The sequence below is a fragment of the Charadrius vociferus genome, unplaced genomic scaffold (assembly GCF_000708025.1).
Source record: "Charadrius vociferus isolate BGI_N301 unplaced genomic scaffold, ASM70802v2 scaffold406, whole genome shotgun sequence".
NCBI lineage: Eukaryota > Metazoa > Chordata > Aves > Charadriiformes > Charadriidae > Charadrius > Charadrius vociferus.
In genome coordinates this window covers 1047831-1066503 of record NW_009648948.1, presented here as the reverse complement: position 1 = coordinate 1066503, position 18673 = coordinate 1047831, and the positions used below count along the sequence as shown (strand labels likewise).

Sequence of the window (18673 nt, the reverse complement as noted above, 5' to 3'; positions counted from 1 at the left end):
TTTCTGTTCACAGAATTTTTTTCTCCTGCTTTATTTCTTCATCAGGTCGTTTGGGGTAGTTTTGTGGGAGCTGCTTACAGGAGAGATTCCCTACAAGGATGTGGACTCTTCAGCCATCATTTGGGGAGTGGGCAGTAACAGCCTGCACCTTCCTGTCCCTTCCACGTGCCCAGATGGCTTCAAAATCCTCATGAAGCAGACCTGGTAAGAGCCTGAACCCCACACAGACCTCAGGCTGCCTCCCAGCTCTTGCCAGACACCCAGTAAAACCAATTCAAGGTGGGAGTGTTGAGCCCAGAGCAGGGGGCTCTTAAATACTCTCACACTTGTCAAGAGAGCAGTAAGTTTTAACACTGTGGATTCTGTTTCCTTGTGGCCCCAGAAGGACATTTGGAGCTTAGAGGGAGTAGGAAGAGACCTGTCTGGTGCGCTGGGTGGACTGGGCAGGGGCAAAGCAGGCAGACTGTTGAGACGGGCTAGTGAGGGGGGAAGGAGTTCAACAGGAGAGAAGTGGGGGAGTGGAGTTTGGTGGGAGCCCCAGTAGGGTGCCAGTTACCCGTGAGTTCAGCCTGAATCAGGAGCAGGCAGCATGAAGGTCATCTTCAGTAGCCTTCACAGAGGTGGTTGCTTTTTTGTAGCAAAGCAGGTGATTTCATCACCTAGTAGATCTGTGGGAAAAGAAAAGGAGCTGGAAGGAAGGTAGGGGTAATATTTCTTGAGGCTGGCTCCAGAGGGAAAGGAAATGATTTCTCACTCCGAAATCCCCTTGTAAGTGACTGCCTATTGAACCGGACAAAGAGAAATTCGAGCTTTCTGTACGAAACCAAGATTTTACAAGCTACAGAGATGGAAAATGCTTTTAGTTTCCTCCACACACCAGATTAGAGTTGCAATTCTTTGTCTTGGGTTATGCATTAATGCTTTGTCTTTGTAATCTTGACACAGAGCGTAAGTGGTCTTCCGGCATTTTCCCGCTACCTGAGTTTTGCCAGCCGTCCTCCTGATGGCACAAAGGGAGAGAAAGGGCAGAGAATCTGTGGATTTTTTCAAATGGCTGTTTACCCCCCCTGACCCTGAGCTGCAGTGATCGTGCTGTTGCAGCGTCTGTGCTCCTCCGCCTGGCTGCAAAAGGCAGGAGGCAGTTTGTGCAGCTCTGAACACCCGGTACATACACTTGTATCCCCACCTAGTGGAAATAGGTGGTTTGTAGGGGAGAGGGGGCTGCAGAAAGCCGTTTCTTGTCCTGAGCACTGCTTCCATGCAGCAAGTCTGGTGGGTTCAGTCCTGAAGCTTGAGTACTGGTCTCTTTTCTCAGATATTCATGGTTTTGTGCTTGACTGTGACCTTAGAGATGTTCAGCGCATTACAATTCCACATAGGCTCAGGCACGTACTATGTGGCAATATAGATACGCTTGGTGTTTATCTACACCCTGTTTTGCTGAATGTAAATTATCATTTCCACTAGATTTAACATTCCTGTTATAAAATTTGGAAATAAATGGGATAATGAACTCAGATCTGTTCACTCAGATCTGTTTCTTCTTAGCAAACAAGTTAGGAACAGTTTCAGTTTGTATCGTGTCTTTCACTTTGTGATCGCATTTTCCTATTTTAAATGGTTTTCATCTCTTTTTGTTTCTTCAGAGTAGATCATCACAAACCAAAGGCTGAACACAAAACACCTCTAGCACAATAAATTCATATTCAGCAAAACAGAAAACCAGAAAAGCTCCTTTGCTCTAATCTGTCAGCTACACAATTCAGAGAATACGTTCTATTGAGAAACCCTTTCGGAAGGGTAGGAGAAGCTAGCAATGGTAACCTCATCTCATGCTTGGGTATTTGTCTGTTTTGCTCCAGGCAGAGCAAGCCCCGGAACCGTCCCTCCTTCCGGCAGACACTGATGCACCTGGATATCGCATCTGCTGACGTGCTGGCTACTCCTCAGGAAACCTATTTCAAATCACAGGTAACTGGAGGATGGCTGCAGCCCGTGAGTCCTAGAGTCAGCTCCAAGGATCCGATTTCAGAGGCTGCATTGAGTACAGCAAAAGTCCAGATCCATGATTTCAGTTTGATTCCTGGGGAGAAGCAAACTGATGGGTATCTCAAATTCTTTTACCCGAGCTTTCACAAACTGAGACATCTGCAGACTTTTTAGTCAGAAATTCAACACTGTCTCATTCACTTCTCCCTGACACTACTGACTTCAGACGTTCTGCTCCCAGCTGTTCTCCCAGTACTGTTGTACAGCGGGGCGCGAGACTGCAGAGAGAGGAACCGCTGCGTTTATGGTGCAGATGAGCAGGGCAGCCAGTGGGACAAAGAGCTGTTACAGGGCAGCGAAGGGAGCCCGGGACTTTCAGGGAAGATCTAAAAGTACGTTCTTAGAGGTTCCTCTGAGCCCTACCCAGCGAGCTATTGTCTGCTCCCCAGGAGGCAATGAGAATGAAACCTTGCCTCCAGTATAGAGGATCTATACAGTGTTAGGGCGTATGTGAGGAAGTGGGTGCGTTTATTAAAGCTGCAAGAACCAGGGCTTCAAGGGGCAAAGAGAGTCAGTGTCACCCTGGTGACAGTCATCGTTGTCATGAATAAAGCTTTCCAAATCATAAGCCTTTCTGTTTACTTTAAATGCCAAAAGGGAAGAAAATGTTGTCTTAGGACGAAAAGAGCTTTAGGAATTTTTAAAAATATTTTTTAGAAAATGCAGATGTGTTTTAAATGATCTAATTGGAGCACAAAATTGGAAATGCCATTTGAAAATGCTGAAACCAACCGTGCTGCAATATTGTTACCCAAAATAATTCAGCTGACAGAAACGCGTTTTCAACCCAAACCTATAATTTTCTGCAGACACAAAGAATGTTGCCCAAGAGTTTTTCTTTGGTGCAACCACGGATCCCAATCCTTTGTAAATACCTGAAATTAAATTGCTTCCCTAGGCTGAATGGAGAGAAGAAGTGAAGAAACACTTTGAGAAAATTAAAAGTGAAGGAACTTGTATCCACCGGCTAGACGAAGAATTGATTCGTCGTCGAAGAGAAGAGCTGAGGTCTGTTGACAGTCTTTTATGTTTACTGCTCACTTTTCCCATCCAGTCTTCTCTTCTCCAGCTAAATAAGCCCAGCTCCCTCGGCTTCTCTTCACAGGGCATGTGCTCCAGCCCGTGACTGTTTTCATGCTCCTCTTGTACTGAGCCTGCTGTCATAAATTTGGGCAGCCTGAATTCCTTGTGAGTCCAGAAACAAGTTCCCACAGGCTCGCCCTACACCTCGAGCACTGCTTGGCTGAGGGAAAGCTAGAGAGACAGAAACAGTGGAAGCTGTCCCTGCTCTTGGGCGCTCTGAACAGTCAGCTCCAGGCAAGAGGGGCAAGGGCTTGTGTGTTTACCAGGGAGTATTTCTGCCTGAGCTTTGGAGTTCGTGATAACAGCACTGAAGCAGGTACATCCATCTCAGTGGAAAATGCATCTTGCAGTTTGCTGTGAGCTTTCTCTGCCCCGATACTTTCTTTGGGTTAGTTGTTTCCAGAGAAGTGAACACACACCCAGCCCACCGGGAGTGAACACACTGTCAGCCTGCTGAAATTCACTGTGAACATTAGACCAACTTAAAAATGAAAGCAGAATGTTTAAAAAAAGGGAAGTGTTATCTTCCGTGATACAAATTTGCAAATACAGTTATGACAGAGAAACATAAAACAGCAAGTAGCAGTTCTGTGTCAAACCTGAGAACCCAAAGGAAACCTTGTTCAGCCAGTTTGATGTAGCTGTTGATCAGTGTTCCCGAGCCCTAGGGAGCTTTCGATGGTCACGTATGTCAGCTGTGGTTCAGGATGTCTTCTGCAACCATCCTGCAGCTGTAGGCACATACATATTGCTTTTTAGGAAATACAAACAGATGACTTCTTCCCCTGTTTCTTTAGAAGCTGGCTTAGCCCCTTCTCTGTGCAAACAGGATGATCAGGGCTTGGCTAAAGGGCTTGTGGATGCACATGAGGCATTCGCAGCTTTGCTAGTCAGGAGCGTTGCCCCTCTTTCCAGACTCTTAAACACTTTCTAAATCATGTCATGATTCTTTGCTGTATCAAGCTCCTTATCATCATTCACTGTTAGCTCTGTTTGGGGTTAAGTGCAACACAGCTGGCAAAGTTGACTTTTAGAAGGCCTTTTCCTAAAGCACCTGTACTTTTCCTTATTCTCCTCCCTTGGTCTGTCAACATTAGATTGTGGAATAATGACTTTTCTGTTTTTCAGACATGCATTGGATATCCGCGAACACTATGAGAGGAAGCTGGAGCGAGCCAATAACTTATACATGGAGCTCAGTGCTATTATGCTGCAGCTGGAGGTCCGTGAGAAGGAGCTCATCAAGTATGTATTTCTGGACATAACGGCATGCCATGCACGTGGCAATATGCATACAGGAGAGAAAAAGACAATGCTTCATTTCTAAACTGCATAGTGGTACTTGCAGATTTCGTGTCCCCTAACAGAATTTCAGGGTAAAGAAAGAGCTGGCAAGCGGAGAGGGGCCCCTTAAGAGTAGATTACTGCGGACCACTTTGTGCACGAATCTCTACCCAGTGTATACTGACTGGGAGAAAGGCACCTTTCCCATTCGACGTTGGCATCCTTTGGCCCCTTTGTAAAGAGAAAAAGCAGTGCTGTTTCTGCACTGTGCGCCAGGGCCCTGTTCCAACTGCCTGATCTCTGCAGAGAGAATTTAGAAAATGACTGTGTCCTTTCCCAGAACAGCATGTTGTGTTGCGCCCAGCCGTGGCTGAGAAGCAGGCACGCGCTGTGCTCCCAGTGGAGCTGTGTTTCTGTCCAGCAGGAGCTGCAGTTGGATAAAGAGAGAACTGATCTGCTTGGTTTTTTCCTTCCCCAATGTTTTAGGAGGGAACAAGCGGTGGAAAAGAAATACCCTGGGACTTACAAACGCCACCCAGTCAGACCAATAATCCACCCCAATACAGTGGAGAAGCTGATGAAGAGGAAAGGGGTCTCGCATAAACCAGGCAGCCAGACTAAACGGTAAGAAGTAACAACCTAGTTCTGTGCTGAGATCCAGCGGTAGAACCCCATTGAGACGAGCAGGCAGCTTGCTTCCCTTGGAGTCTGATCACAGGACAGGGCAAAGGGGTGTTCACTCTTGGGCCTGGTCTGATCCTCAGAACCACGGTTGTTTAATTATCCTAAGGTAAAAGGCATGAGTCCTGCCATCCCTTCTACCTGGGCAGCTCTCTGGAACCATTTGGTCCATATGTTTGTTTGGTTTTTTTTTTTTCCCCCAGCGATGATGGTGCTTTGACACGAGATATCTAATGTGTTGTCTCGAATTCCTAACTGTCCAAGCAGGGAGTGGTTAGGTCATCCTTGACTTGATAAGCAGGGTGAGGGATTGTGGAAATCAGCCAGTCCTCAGGGAGGATGGATTCACTGTTGAGGAATTAAATTGGGCTTTGAGATTTGGGAATTCATGCTGTCCTTTCAGCTCTTCTGCATGACTTTCAGAAAGTGAGATTTTATTTTTTTTTTTTCAGAGGAGCTGTCTATTTTATTCTTTTTCTGGGATTTCCAGGAGTTAGAGAGCCCTGATTAACAGTGAATAATCACTTCTAAATTAATACTTACATATGCTTCTGAAATGAGCAGCCTGATGGCCATCAGCAGATTGGGAGCCTATTGTGCTGAGCATTGTATATGCACATAGTAAGAGACATGCCCTACACCAAGGTCTCAGGAGGGAGCTATTTTGGGAGCAGAACATCCAAATAAGAGCGGAAAAAGAAGAGTGCGTGGCAGATATTTGAAAAAGCAGCAAGAAAGGAGCGTAGAGCATGATGAGCTGAACGGAAAGGACATTGAGTGGAGAGAATCAAAGGAACCTAAATGCAGAAGTCGAACAGCTGAAGGGGAGGGAAGCCTGTAGGTTTTAGAAAGCAGAGTGTGCTTATGGCTACAGCTGCCTCTTCATCCTGGCTCTGAGCTGATGTCATTTCTTAGTGTGTGGTTTAACGTGTAACTTCTGACTCTCTCAGGCCAGATCTGCTGAAGTCAGAGGGCATACCCAGCACAGAAGCAGCATCCAATGGCTCACCAGTCTCAGGAAGTCCCAAAATGTCAACACTGAGTGGCAAAAGCCGCTACCGCAGTAAGCCACGTCACCGCCGAGGGAACAGCAAAGGCAGCTACAATGATTTTGCAGGGATCTTGAAAAACCAGCCAGTGCAAGATGATGCACCCCCACCTCCACCTCATAGTCATTCTCATCATCCCGGCCTCCCGCAGCAACCTGGCCACAGCCATCCCCACGGCCATCACTCACGCCTTCACGCCCACGGACAAGATATTGCCAACTGCGCAAACAACTTGAGGTACTTTGGCCCTGCAGCAGCGCTGCGGAGCCCTCTCAGTAACCACGCGCAAAGGCGGATGTCTGGTTCCAGCCCCGATCTCATCTCCGCTGCCATGGAAGCAGATTGCCGAAGGAACCTGGAGAGCAAAGAAAGCAAAGCTGATCATTGGGAGTGTTGCAAAACAGATCCATACAATTCCTGTCTTCAGTGCAGGGAAGAGGACAGTGGTCAGGTACAGATGTCATCCGTTGAAACGGGGATGAGCCATTCTCAGTCACCGACATCTGTTTCCCTGTACGAAAACGCGCAGTTCATTGAGAAGATGGAGGAAGAGGGCTTCAGCAACTGTCAGTCAGCGTCCGCCCGAGGCACTCCCCAGCACGTGGCTTCCTCAGTGCTGCCTTGCAAAGCAAGGCCCCTTCAAAAGGTACGGAAAAAGCAAAGCGATTTGACGAAAAACCCAAAGCTTGCTCCTCTTTTCCCTCTCCACCAAAAAGTGTGGAGCATAGGCTGGTGTCTGGATATAGGATAGTAGCAAAGCCGCGTTTCCCACGCACGTAGCAGTAGAGTTATGTGTACAACTTCATCTTAAAGAAATCACGCCTCTCTGAACTTTGCTTTGTGATCTGGGCATACTTTTAGAGTCAATTTCAGTGACAAGTACCGTGGGCATATCAGAGTGTACTGCTAATAGTGGGGGTTGTCACATGTGGTTTTGATAGGCCTTAGTTCTCTGTTCCTTGCAATTTAGCCAGTTTTTGTTTGCGCTGAAACTTGGTCTACTGAATTTTTTTTGTTGAAACAGTCTCGATGTTTTCAAGCCTTTCTCAAAACAAAGGAAGGGGTAAATGCATTCTTCTGTTGATGTTAAATATCATGTGTCAGATTCGCTGAGAATCTGTAGCACTTCTGTGCCTTGGAACAGAAATTCAACATTTGCCATGGTCTTTTACTGTACCTGCCAGAAACTGTCCCTCTTTGACCAAAAGATGTAGTTCTCATGTATTTTGTGAAGATTTTGCAAGAGTCACAAAGATATTAAGGCACACAACTCCAGAAATTGAGTTGTTCTTTATTCCTCCTGCTTTCATCCATGTGGTGAGAGAAGTACAAACCAGTTTGAGTGGAGTTCAAAGAGCAGGAAAACTGGGCCTGGGTGGAAAAGTGAAGGAAAAGAGGATGAGTACCAGACCAAGGGTGTGGTTTGGGCCCAGATCAAATTGAGGAGGAGGACCTCGTATTACAAGGGATGGGATGAGATAAGGGCAGAGTTTGAACCAGTTTTAGATAGGATAGGAGGAGGCTGTGAAAAAAGACAAGAGTGCAGGCGGTAGATTTGGATGGGAAAAGGAGAACAAAAGGTTCTGTGCTCACTGAAGTAGATAATGGAACAAAACTCAAGTTTTCTAGTTGGTGAAACCCACCAGCAAAGGCTGTGTCATCGCCCATCCTGCTCTATAATGGGATCGCGTAGAAAAGGCTTGAAGTCGTAAAGCCAAGAGTGCCAGATCAGCTCAATAATTTATGTGGATTTCAGTGTGATACTAATTACTTGATTTGCTTCTGTAAAAATCCGGAACGTTATGTACTCAGTGCCTGCTAAAGTACTCCAGTGTATTTCAAAGTCAATCACTTCAAATTCAGAAATGGCAGCACTAAGACTGCCTGAAATAATCTCCTGGTAAGAAGATGTCTGAGTCAGTTTTCACTGATACACAGATTATTTTCTTGTCTAGATTGTTGCAGCCCGTTGACACAGTGACTTTGTCCAGGAGGGCCAAGGGGCAACCGTGTAGTTGCATGTTTGTTCTTTCACAAGTGCGATATCATTCTTGTCCTTGTTTTCTGCCAGAGCGGTGATGACTCTTCAGAAGAGGAAGAGGGCGAAGTAGACAGTGAAGTGGAGTTTCCTCGTAGACAAAGGTAAAAGGTGAATTCACTCTAATCTCTCTTTGGTGGGACAAAACTCAGGAGGAGAACTGTCGTAGCAGCTGCACACCAGCTTTGAAGCTGTGGAAGGTCCTGGCAAAAGAGCAGAATCGCGTTCAGTGCGTCTCATCCACCCTCAGTTGTTCACTCACTGCTTTCAGCCTGTTGGGAGATGTTTTCTCCAGCACAGCTTTTCTGCTGCAGGCTGTTTGTAGCACAACTTGACCACACTTGATAACATTATTCAGCCTATAAAAATAAGCTGTCGCATCGGTTTCACCAGAATCAGACTTGCTGAACGTTGGGACCCTTGGTGGACTCATTCAAATGTTGTTTATTAACTGTCGCTGCAGTGGGGCTGACTCCAGCATCTTTGTAGTGGAATTCAAATGGGATTGAAGAGCTGGGTGATAATACGGTCGATCAAATTTCATGGTGTCGCCTGTAAAATAAGACTGAGGGGGCGTTCCTACCTAAGCCTATGTAATCGTGGGCTTTACAGTCCTGGGGAGAGAGATCATGGAATCGGTGCTGTAGCTTTATGAAAGCAGCTGCTTGAAGTGCAGCAGTGATCCAGTGGGTAAATAGGCTAAGGGTGGTTAGGAAAGGAGCGGAGAAGAAAATAAAAGCTGCTCTCTATTGCATGCATCCACAGCACACCTGCAGCTCGAATCCTAAATGCCACCTTCATTGCCCCAGCTCAAAGACCACGGTAGGATTTGAAAAGGTACTGAGAAGTGTGACGAGAAGGGTTAGAGATGGTTTCCGTAGAAGAAGGGATTAAATCCATGAGAAATCTTTGTCTAGCAGGAGGAGAAGCGGTACTGGAGGTGCATGAAATTGTGAGTTATGTGGAGAAAATAGAGAAGGAATGATTACTCACATTCGTGTTAGGGACACCCAGTGAAGCAAACGGTGTTTAAAATGAACAGAAGGAAGCGCTTTTTCCATCCAAAACATTTTCAGATGTGGAGCTCATTGTCAAGGTATGCTGTGGAAATCAAAACATAAACAAGTCTTAAGTGTTAAATTTATGGTATATAGATCCATCAGTGGCTGTTAAGCACTGTCAGCCAGGTTTGATCTTCAGCTCGGGAATGTGATCTGCTGAATGGTACGAACCAGGAGGATATGCCAGGAGAAAGCAGGCTCTGCCTGCACGCCCTGTTCTCGTACTTTTCCCAGATTATTTCTTCCTGCCTCGGGTTGGAGGCGGAATACTGGGCTACATGAGTTTTCTGACTTATGCAGTTCTTGTGTGATTGTTGCTTCTTCTGTGATTTACTAACTCGGAAGACAAATTGCCTTTCCTGAGTTCAATGTGATGACCTGTTGGGGGTCTCCTGGCGTGTTCAGTCAACTGGTATTTTGTACCGTTACTGTTAAATCCTGATGGGAGGCAATTTCCACATTCAAGTAACTGTGAGCTTATGTTTTAAGCACACGTACCTAAATTCTAGCCTGGCTGTCGGGACCACTGCCAGGTAGTGCAGATATTCCCAGTTGAATTAGCTTGAACCCTACAGTACAGCCTTTCCTTAGGAAAAAGGACTATTAAAGAAAAATATGCTCCAAGGCAGATCAGCTACTATGAGTGTGTAGCAGACAAGACCAAATAAAAACAGATGAATTCAAAGATGCAGCTCTTGAACAAAATCATTTAAAAGGTGGTAGATTTCCATAGCTCCAAGATGTGAAAGGCAGCCCGACACTTTGCAGAGCTCTTGCTGCCAGCCTTGCAGATCAGTGGTGACTCAGCTGGAGACGTGTTCTTAAGGTGGGAAGAGGCTCTTGGAGAGTTGATGTAAAGCCTTTTCTAGGGCTAAGGAACTGTTTTGCTCAAAGACGTTTTTGGAAGGATTGAGCCTGTAGCCCAGTGTGGAGGAGCAGCCAGGCAGTATTGTGTGCGCTGTGTCTGAGCGGTATCTGCGGGGGAGAGCGGGACTGAGCGGCCTGGGCTGCCTGTTCCAGTGAGCGGGCTCTATTCTTGTTGTGCCCAAGGTGCCAGTCAAAAGTGCAGGTGCAAAAACCCGCTCTGCACGGCACGCTTCAGAAAGGAAGGTGAGAGGTTTGCTGGGGGAACCTGCCTAAGGATGCATAGCAGCCACTCGCCATTCACTGCACTACGAATGTTTGGATTGTAGTATACGTCTGGAAAGCAAGCTGCCTGGTACCCTCGCTACGTGCCAGAAACAGAGCTCCTTGTGCTCGAGCTGTAACGCTGCGCTGGCTCGCCAGCTCGTTCTTACTCTGTGCAGTGAGAGCACGCCCAGAAACCTCTCCACCGAGAGGCTGTAACTTTTCTAGCTGGCAGTGGGCTCCTGGGGACGGGCTCACCCAGGGCTGAGTGGGCACCGGGACTCGAGGCCAGCTTGTAGCAGAGTAGCCGAACACAGCACCCAGGAAATTGCTTTTCCTCTGCAACGAGAGGCACTGTGATAAAAACCGAACTACTCTTCTGGTTTGCAGACCTCACCGCTGCATTAGTAGCTGCCAGTCCTACTCAACCTTCAGCTCGGAGAACTTCTCTGTGTCAGACGGAGAGGAGGGGAACACAAGTGATCATTCGAACAGCCCGGATGAGCTGGCCACCAAGCTAGAAGATGAGCTGGCTGAGAAGCTGGAGGACATGTTGTCCCAGACTCCAGAGATCCCCATTGAAATCTCCACCCAGTCCGATGGGCTTTCAGACAAAGAGTGTGCGGTGCGGAGAGTCAAGACTCAGATGTCTCTGGGCAAACTTTGTGCGGATGAACACAGCTGTGAGGTGAGTTTTAAGTTCGGCAATCCCCCTTCTTTTGAGTTAAAAAAAAAAAAAAGTTATGGAAAGGAATCCAAGGGCCAAAAAGTTGGGTGACTGCGTAGGAAATGCTGTGGTAAATGTACTACAGCAAAGCAACTGCTTCAGTACCCAGTCTTTCTCACACTTGGCCAGATTAGTAGACAGGGGAAAGTAGAGCAAAGAAAGCTGAACGTGATTTGCCGGTCAAGATGAGTGCGATATTAGGAGGCCATCAGATTTGCAGTTGCATTAAGTGGGATAAAAAATAGCACATAAAGTAGATAATGAAACGGAAGGGTTATAAACTGTCTGCCTGAAACTTATCCGTCGGCAGCCTTGCTGACGAAGCTCAAATGATTTTATTCCTTTTACTGTCTTTCAAGTGTTCGGGAGGGGTAGGGCAGAGCCTGCTGCACCATCTTCTTATAACTCCAGTGGTGCTCTGACCCAGATACTCTTCTGCTGTCCGCTTGTTGAGGGGAGACAAGTGACCTTTGATAGGGTGCTTGTGCACTGTGCCTGTCCCCTGCGTGCTGCCAGTCTCTCCTCCTTTGCCTGTCTGCTGTTACAGATTAGGATGGTGTGGCTGATCTGCAGTGCAGAAATGTTGCTCAAGTCTTCCCCTTTCCTTTTGCTTTGCAGAACCCAGCACAGTTTGGAGAATCAGACTGTGACTCTTCTGAAGGGGAGTGTTCTGATGCCACGGTCAGGACCAATAAGCCCTGCAGCTCTGCTACTTGGTAATACAGATCTCCCCCAAAGCTTCCTGGTACTGGCATTTTGATTTCCCTGAGATTCCACTTCATTCCCCTTCATCACACTTTCCAGGAAGAGAAGATGCTTCTCCTTCCCACCCCAGGAGTGATTTGCAATAACCCGAATCTCTGGAAAAATGTCCAAATGAAATTAATTCTCTTTGAGCATTTCAATCAAGAATGGCAGGGATGTATTTTATTGAATAATCTAGTTACTGTAACATGGATATTTATTTTTTTGACATTTTAACACTTTTTACTGTAAAGAGTGGATTGTATTTATAGACACACAGACTTGTTGCAAAAAACCACAAAAGTTCAGAAAGCAAGCACATTACAGAGAAACATCCTGGGAGTCCTGCCTGGACAGCTTTGTGTACAGACGCGGGGGGATTCTCTTGCTGCTTTCGCAGGGGACCAGGCCTCGTGGCCCTGAAGATTGGAGAACAGATCAAGAAAACTAAACCACTCAGTCCTATCAAATGAAGAAGCGTAAAAAGACCTTACTGTAGGGTAACCTGTGAACAAAGCGTATTCAGTATAACCAGCTGGGTCATTTTGAATCAGAAGGTGGACGTGTTCCTGGAGAAAATTGGTACCAAGGTGCTAACATCCAGGGTCTTCTGAGTCGATACATCCCCAGGAATGTAATAGTGGGTTTTATTTTACGGATTTTTAGTTTCTTTTTTTAATCAGCATTTTGTTGTGAGATCCTGCAAATGTATTCTAACCTCGTCCTCTCGAGAATTGGTATAAGAGCACTTCGTACCATCGTCCTTGCTTCACTCTGGCAGTGTCGATCTCCAGTTGAGCAGGGAAACCTCTTCCAGATGCAGTGTGCCATTTCCCAGTTTATTTCCTCCTCTTACCTCCTGTCTGTTTCAGTCAGTCAAAGAAATCAATCAAATCAGTGTTGGGAAAGCAAGAACTTGCAAACCGTGGAAAGCACATTCTGCAGAGCCCGAGCACTCTTCTGGGGAGGAAACTGGAGATGCCTGTACCGGACTTGGAGCAGCAGTCTCTCACCCACGACAGCGTTGATAACCAGCAGAGAGCTGTGTGTTGAGGCGGAAGACTGGGAATCGCTGGCCTAGATAAGAGCATCAGCCCTGCTCTGTCTCCTTATTCACTGTACGTTCTTGAAAGCATTAACAGCTGCCTGCCCTTCATGTCAGGCTTTGTGCAAACCAGGGTGCACAGGGAGTCTTGGTGGCGGCGGTGGCACAGCTGTGTCTCGGGTGTACCCGGGGCCTCTGTCTCTCCCTCAAGCTGAAACTCTGCAGGTGCAAGTGAGGATAATCCTCATACGTGACAGGCCGAGGCATTGGCAGATGAGAAAAATTTGTTTTCTGATAGAACTCATAGTGCCTTCCCTTCAAACACTACTCTTCTAAATCACTATTTAAAGAGAACAAAATGATAGAGCGCGTTCATTTCCTCCTCCCCCCCCGCCCCTTAGTTGATGTCCCCCTACAAGAGCTTTCACTCTGCCCTTCCTAGCGTGCTGGCTGGCGCGGAATGCACCGTGGACAGGTACTTCTGTTGCTTCGTTTGTTTACATTTTATGTTAAAATATTGGTTTGAATTTAACTGTGGTAATTTATAGCCTCACGGCAAAATGAAGGAAAATGTCTTACTTATACAGAGAGCAGTATTGTATGAGTTAAATTATCCCATATTTTTAAATTTTTGTAGCTGGACTACACACAGATCTTAAGTTATGATGTTATTTTATTATTTATTATCATTTCTGTAGATCAGAAGGTTGGCTTCACCGCTAGCACAATTGTAATCTGTTTGTGTGACGTTACCTTCTCCCCGGTCGCTGGGGGGGACGGGAGACGAGCTGGTCTCAGCGGCTGTCAGTAGTTGCTGCCTCTCGTGGTTTCCAAGGATGCTGTTATACCGGCAAAGAGAACCTGTCAAGGCCGGTCCGAGAGGGATGGAGGCAGTCAGCCCCGTTGGGCCCTGTTGATATTCCTCATGGTCGATGCTGCAATTTGCTCGTGTTGCCGGTAGAGTTGGCAGCCCCTCAGCTGGTGGGGAATGGTGATCCGGGAGCGAGGGGCTTTTGAATTGACCACAAAGGGAATAACCCTCACCAGATCCCCTGGCAAGAGCATCGGGAAAGGACAAGCGGAGAGGAGGACAGTTGCTGCGGGCAGCGGGTACGAGATCAGGGATGGCCAGCAGTGGATCCACATGGTGGATCACCCGTGCAGGACCAACCAGGCTGCTGGAGAGGGAGCGACGCGACCGGCTCACCCCTGCCTGCAGCCCCAGTACTCAGCTCTGGGTGGGGGCAGCATGCTGTGGGGAGTGAAGCTCTTTCCTGGCTTTTTTCTTGTTTCCTCTCTCTTCCCGTCCCTCGTTTCTCCTCCCAAACGTTCTCTGTCTCTCGGCCAGCGGCAGGAGGAGGTGGCAGGGCCAGAGATGGCTTTGCTGTTGTGGTATGAGCGGGGTTTTGGTGTGGAAGAGGTTGGGCAGATGGTTACTCAGGAGGCTGGAGGCCGGGATGCAGGAATTTAGCAGTGGAGAACTGTGTGCACGTAACATACGCACGCAAAGGAAGACTAAACTAAAGAGAGGTTGAGAACTACCCTCTGGTGTCCCCCCCAGCAGAGGATGCCAGGCCTCGCGCCCCTGGAGAGGCTCTGCCTTAGAGCTCCTCCACCATGTGATGAAGCTCCTCTGGGCTTGCAGAGAGGTGCAGAAGCTTTGACGTGTGGGATTTTGAGACCCTTCTGGGCCAGCTGTCCCGGGTGTGTGCTGATTCCTCCCCGTCCTTGCCCGGGGATGCACTGGCCCATTCTGCAGCCTGGAAAAGCAGAGCTGAACCCTTCAGGTTATAGAATTGCCTAGGTTGGAAGGGACCTTTAAGATCATCGTGTCCAGCCATAACGCAACGTAGGTAGTCTGCTGCCACACTTAGCTCTAGTTTCTATACACTGTTACGGTCCAGCATTGCTTCTCCTAACTGCTGCCTACTACGCAGCGTCCCTCTGGGACCGCCACTAGGGCTGCCCCCGCCTTGCCTAAACACGTCACCCTGTACCTGTGGAGATGTAGTCCCAGCCTCCCCCTGCCCACACAGCTCCTGCCCTCGCCTGCCTGCCTGCCTGCGGGCAGGAGTGGCTCAGCAGCCCTCCGCCTTCCGGGCACGGTTGCTGTCCGTTCTGCAGGAGGCGATACAGGCGTTTTCCGTAGGAAAACCTCCCCAGAATTGCACAGGGAGGTGATCTCCACATTGCTGTACGGGCGCCTCGGCTGCGGTTCCTCGCACTTTGTCTCCTCGCAGGGTATGGGGCTGGGAGGCATAAATAGGCCCGCTTCCTCCCCGCAGTAACACCGCGTTTGCAGGACAGAAGTAAACCGTGGGTTCCCTTTTCAGCATCCCCACTACCCCCGATCCAGTTCTCATGGCTGCTGACAGCTCCTGAACGCTAGCCTAGATTTTCTCCCAGAGCTGAATGTTGCCTTCCCCACTGTCGTGTTAAGTAACCATTTCATCTTGGCCCTGTCCAGTAGTGTTCATCTCTCTCCTCCCTGCTCTGCGGATTCCTGATACAAACTTGATTTTTTTTTTTTTTTTGTATTGAACAGTGTACAGTGATGGAAACAAGAATGACTATCAAAGCAAACAATGCATGGAATAAAAAGCCAGTGTACTTCAATGCTTCTCAGGCTGGTCTGGTGATCTGGGAATGGTTTCTCGGGTACTTTGGGATAATGTCATGAAGCCTTTTACTAACTTAACACGATGTTAGCGAGCAGCTTGTTGTTCCCTGTCTCTGAACACAGCTAAACTGGAACTCCTGGGAGCTCCAAGTAGCAGGGCAGAGGCTTGGTCAGACACACATAGCCCACTAAGCACCCGGGTGTCTTTTTGCTCTTGTCAAATGGGTGGGTTTTGCAATGTGAGCTGGGACATGGCTCCAACTGTGACTTATCATCCTGGGAACCTTGCTGTACCACTCAGTTCCAACCCTGCTGGTGGGGAAGGTGCTAAAATGGATGAAGTGTTCACTCTGTCAGCTTCCCAAGTGCTCCAGGGTCTCCCATCTGCCCCCTTCTGTGCCACAAAGTTTACTTTCTCCATGAGTTTGCCCTCCACTTGAGGGTAGTAGAGCAAGGAGGTGCAAATACCAAAAACCCAGGAGCATAGTATCGTCCCCAGGGGCTACTGGGGACAGAGCCTACCTGCTTATTTGGAAACCTTCTAGTTACACGTGAACAAACCTGTGGGTTTAATGGCGCTTTTCGAGGACAAATCACTGCCAGCCAGGCACATCCATTCCTTCTCCCCGCCCCCCCCCCCTTAGTCTTTGTGAGGAGTAGCAGCAATCATCTTGCATGTTGTGACATATGAATGACACAAACAGGCAGCGCGTAGCTGGCCCCAAATCCTGAATTTTTCATTTTACTGCAGGATGAGCTTAACATCTGAATGACAGAGGAAGAGTATTCTATGTCTGTGCAAGCTCTCCTACAGAAGTTGCAGGGACCCTAAAACATGATTACTTTTTTCTCAACTTGGTACTTACACTACTGTACATAACAGCATAGAAGTGCGTGGTTTGTCATTTTAGGCCAAAAATGCTAAACAAGTAGGGGTTTGGAGAGGGCAGGAGGGAGGAGGGCCTGCTTAGAGCTGGGAAACGCACTTCCTAGAGTGGTGGTGAAAAACAGCTGCTGTTGCAGTTCAACAGAGCCCCATCTGCGGACTTTCGGTGCCGAGGGATGAGGCTGGGCAGAAAGTCAGCCTGCCTTGCTCTCAGAGCGGGCAGCAGCTCTCACACCAGCAAGACTAGCTGGGCTCACAGAGCTGGACTGGGGTGGGAAGTGCGGGAGCCCAAGGGAAGCCTGTGATTTTCGCAGGCAGGGAGACTGCGCTGCTTGGCCCCCGTGCTCAAGAGCTGAGAGGGACTAAGGGGCTCTGATTTGCTTTCCTCATGGGATGCTAATACTCCTGATATTTTTTTCCATTGCTAATACATTCAGAGTGGCCTGGGAACACCCTCAGGCACACTGGAGACACAGGCTCATTTAAAGGAAACAGGCACGTTAACTTCAAGTGTTCACAAAGCCCCTGTATAGCGCTCTCCGTGTAGATACACGCACAGTTATACATTCATTAAAAATAAAAACCTTACACCTCCTCTTAGACGAGAAGAACGATTAAAAACTGCAATTGTCCTTGGTCCACGGTGGCACAGAGCATGCAGAATATAACCCACAGGAACAGAGGCCTGCAGCTTTTGCGAGGCAGTCCCCCAACATCTGGGGCACCTGCGCCATCATGAGCTCTTTTTGCCATTGAGTAACTGAGCATGCTTGTCTTCGTCTAGCTTCAAGTGCTTCCTGCTGTATTTCTTGATGAGGGTCCCTGGTATCAATGCTGCCACAGCCATCGCAAGCAGTTTGAGCAGCGTGTCCCAGGAGAAAATGGCATCCAAAGAGGTGATTTGTGAGAGAATGGCTCCTGTCTGCACACAGATGAAATTATATGGTGTAAGACCTGAAAGAATCAGAGCAGAAAAAAAAACATGTTAGCATCCCCCCCAAGTAAAATTAGCTCAAACATGCCCTCGCCCAAGGCCAGACACAGGGGTCTGTGTTCATAACAGAAAGAACGGGGTGTGATTCAAAACTTTGCTGCATTGGTGATGCACGTGTATTTGCAAAAAATGCTCTGAGACCTCTAAGAGCAGCACGAAGGCAAACAGTTAAATGGGGCAGAGTCACAGCTACAACCCTGCCGCTCTGCCTTCCCCAGCTCAGCACACTACCCCAAGGCTCGGTGCTGAGCAGAGAGGCAATGTCATGCTGCCCCCTCAGGTAGTCTCCCCAGGCCTTACCGATGAGAACAGAGAAGAAGAACTGGGACACAGGGATGTTTAAAATGGGAGCTGAGAGATTCAGAAACCAGTTTGGTGTCATGGGGAACAGCCTCAGGAACAACAAGAAGAAAAATAAGCAGCTCCTGTTCTCTTCTACCTGCCAAGAGAAACATTCCAAATTATTTCTGCTCTTCGGACAGCAGTAACACCTGAAGTGTCCGTGATACTAAAGTGAATTAAAGTTTTCCTGTAACATGCCGCAACGTAACATCAGTTCAGAATTAATGTCAAGTGGCAACTTTATGTACGTATGGCAGCCTAATAGTGAGGCAGCCCCTCACCCATGGAAGCGGTGAAAAGGGGATCTAACCTGAATGAGAGATTGGGAAGTCAACAGCAGAGCCACCTCCAGCTGTATAATGCAGCACAGGATGCGTGGCATTTCTGGGGCTTCCCAATCAATATCTTATTTCTGATTTTCCTTGGGATCTGGGATTTTCCATGACCCCCGCCTTTGCAAACAGGCTTGCTCCCAACAGAGCAGTCTGCTCCTAGACTGTGTCAGAGGAGGCCCTTAGCCAACCTGATGCATCCCCTGCACGTATTCCTTTTTTTTTTTTTCACTAAGTCAACCCAAAAGACAGCTCCATTCGGGGGCTGTTCTGGGTGTCTAAAGAACCGAGCTGGTTCTTACCTTTCTTTGCAGCAGAGCCACTTTATCAGGGAAGTAGTAGACGACGAACCGCTTTCCGAACGCCCCCGAGAGCAGGTAGCAGAAGGTCGCTCCCACCGACGTCAGGGCCGAGCACAGCACCAGCCCAGTCCACGGCCCAAAGAGTGCTCCGGCCAGGACGTTCTGCCGGGGCACAACACCGAGTGAGGGGACGCACACCCACACCTCCCGACACGCGTGTCCCCTCAGCCCGGCTACCTTCAGCCTCGGTCGCTCTGGCTTCGAGGGCATCGGACAGACCGGCGGAGGCGTGGCCCCCCCCGCCAGGG

General features: G+C 48.2%; 2 protein-coding genes across 2 annotated transcripts in view; one reads left to right on the top strand and one right to left on the bottom strand.

The window, feature by feature from the left end:
• The window catches only part of MAP3K13 (mitogen-activated protein kinase kinase kinase 13), a 37833-nt gene extending 25694 nt beyond the window's left edge, over nt 1-12139 (top strand). Inside the window, exons 6-14 of the mRNA XM_009887361.1 lie at nt 46-204; nt 1863-1971; nt 2948-3057; nt 4261-4377; nt 4903-5040; nt 6048-6792; nt 8218-8288; nt 10764-11061; nt 11719-12139. Coding sequence (XP_009885663.1) covers nt 46-204; nt 1863-1971; nt 2948-3057; nt 4261-4377; nt 4903-5040; nt 6048-6792; nt 8218-8288; nt 10764-11061; nt 11719-11820 — 1849 coding nt within the window. The 3' untranslated portion in view covers nt 11821-12139. The remainder of the gene's footprint in view (nt 1-45; nt 205-1862; nt 1972-2947; nt 3058-4260; nt 4378-4902; nt 5041-6047; nt 6793-8217; nt 8289-10763; nt 11062-11718) is intronic.
• A 4795-nt stretch (nt 12140-16934) lies between these two features.
• On the bottom strand, nt 16935-18635 carry TMEM41A (transmembrane protein 41A). Its single transcript, XM_009887383.1, has 3 exons — nt 18366-18635; nt 17690-17828; nt 16935-17349 (listed from the first exon to the last, which is right to left on the bottom strand). Exons 1-3 carry the CDS (start codon nt 18633-18635, stop codon nt 17129-17131), a joined length of 630 nt encoding a protein of 209 aa, XP_009885685.1. The 3' UTR covers nt 16935-17128.
• Between the last annotated feature and the right edge of the window lie 38 nt (nt 18636-18673).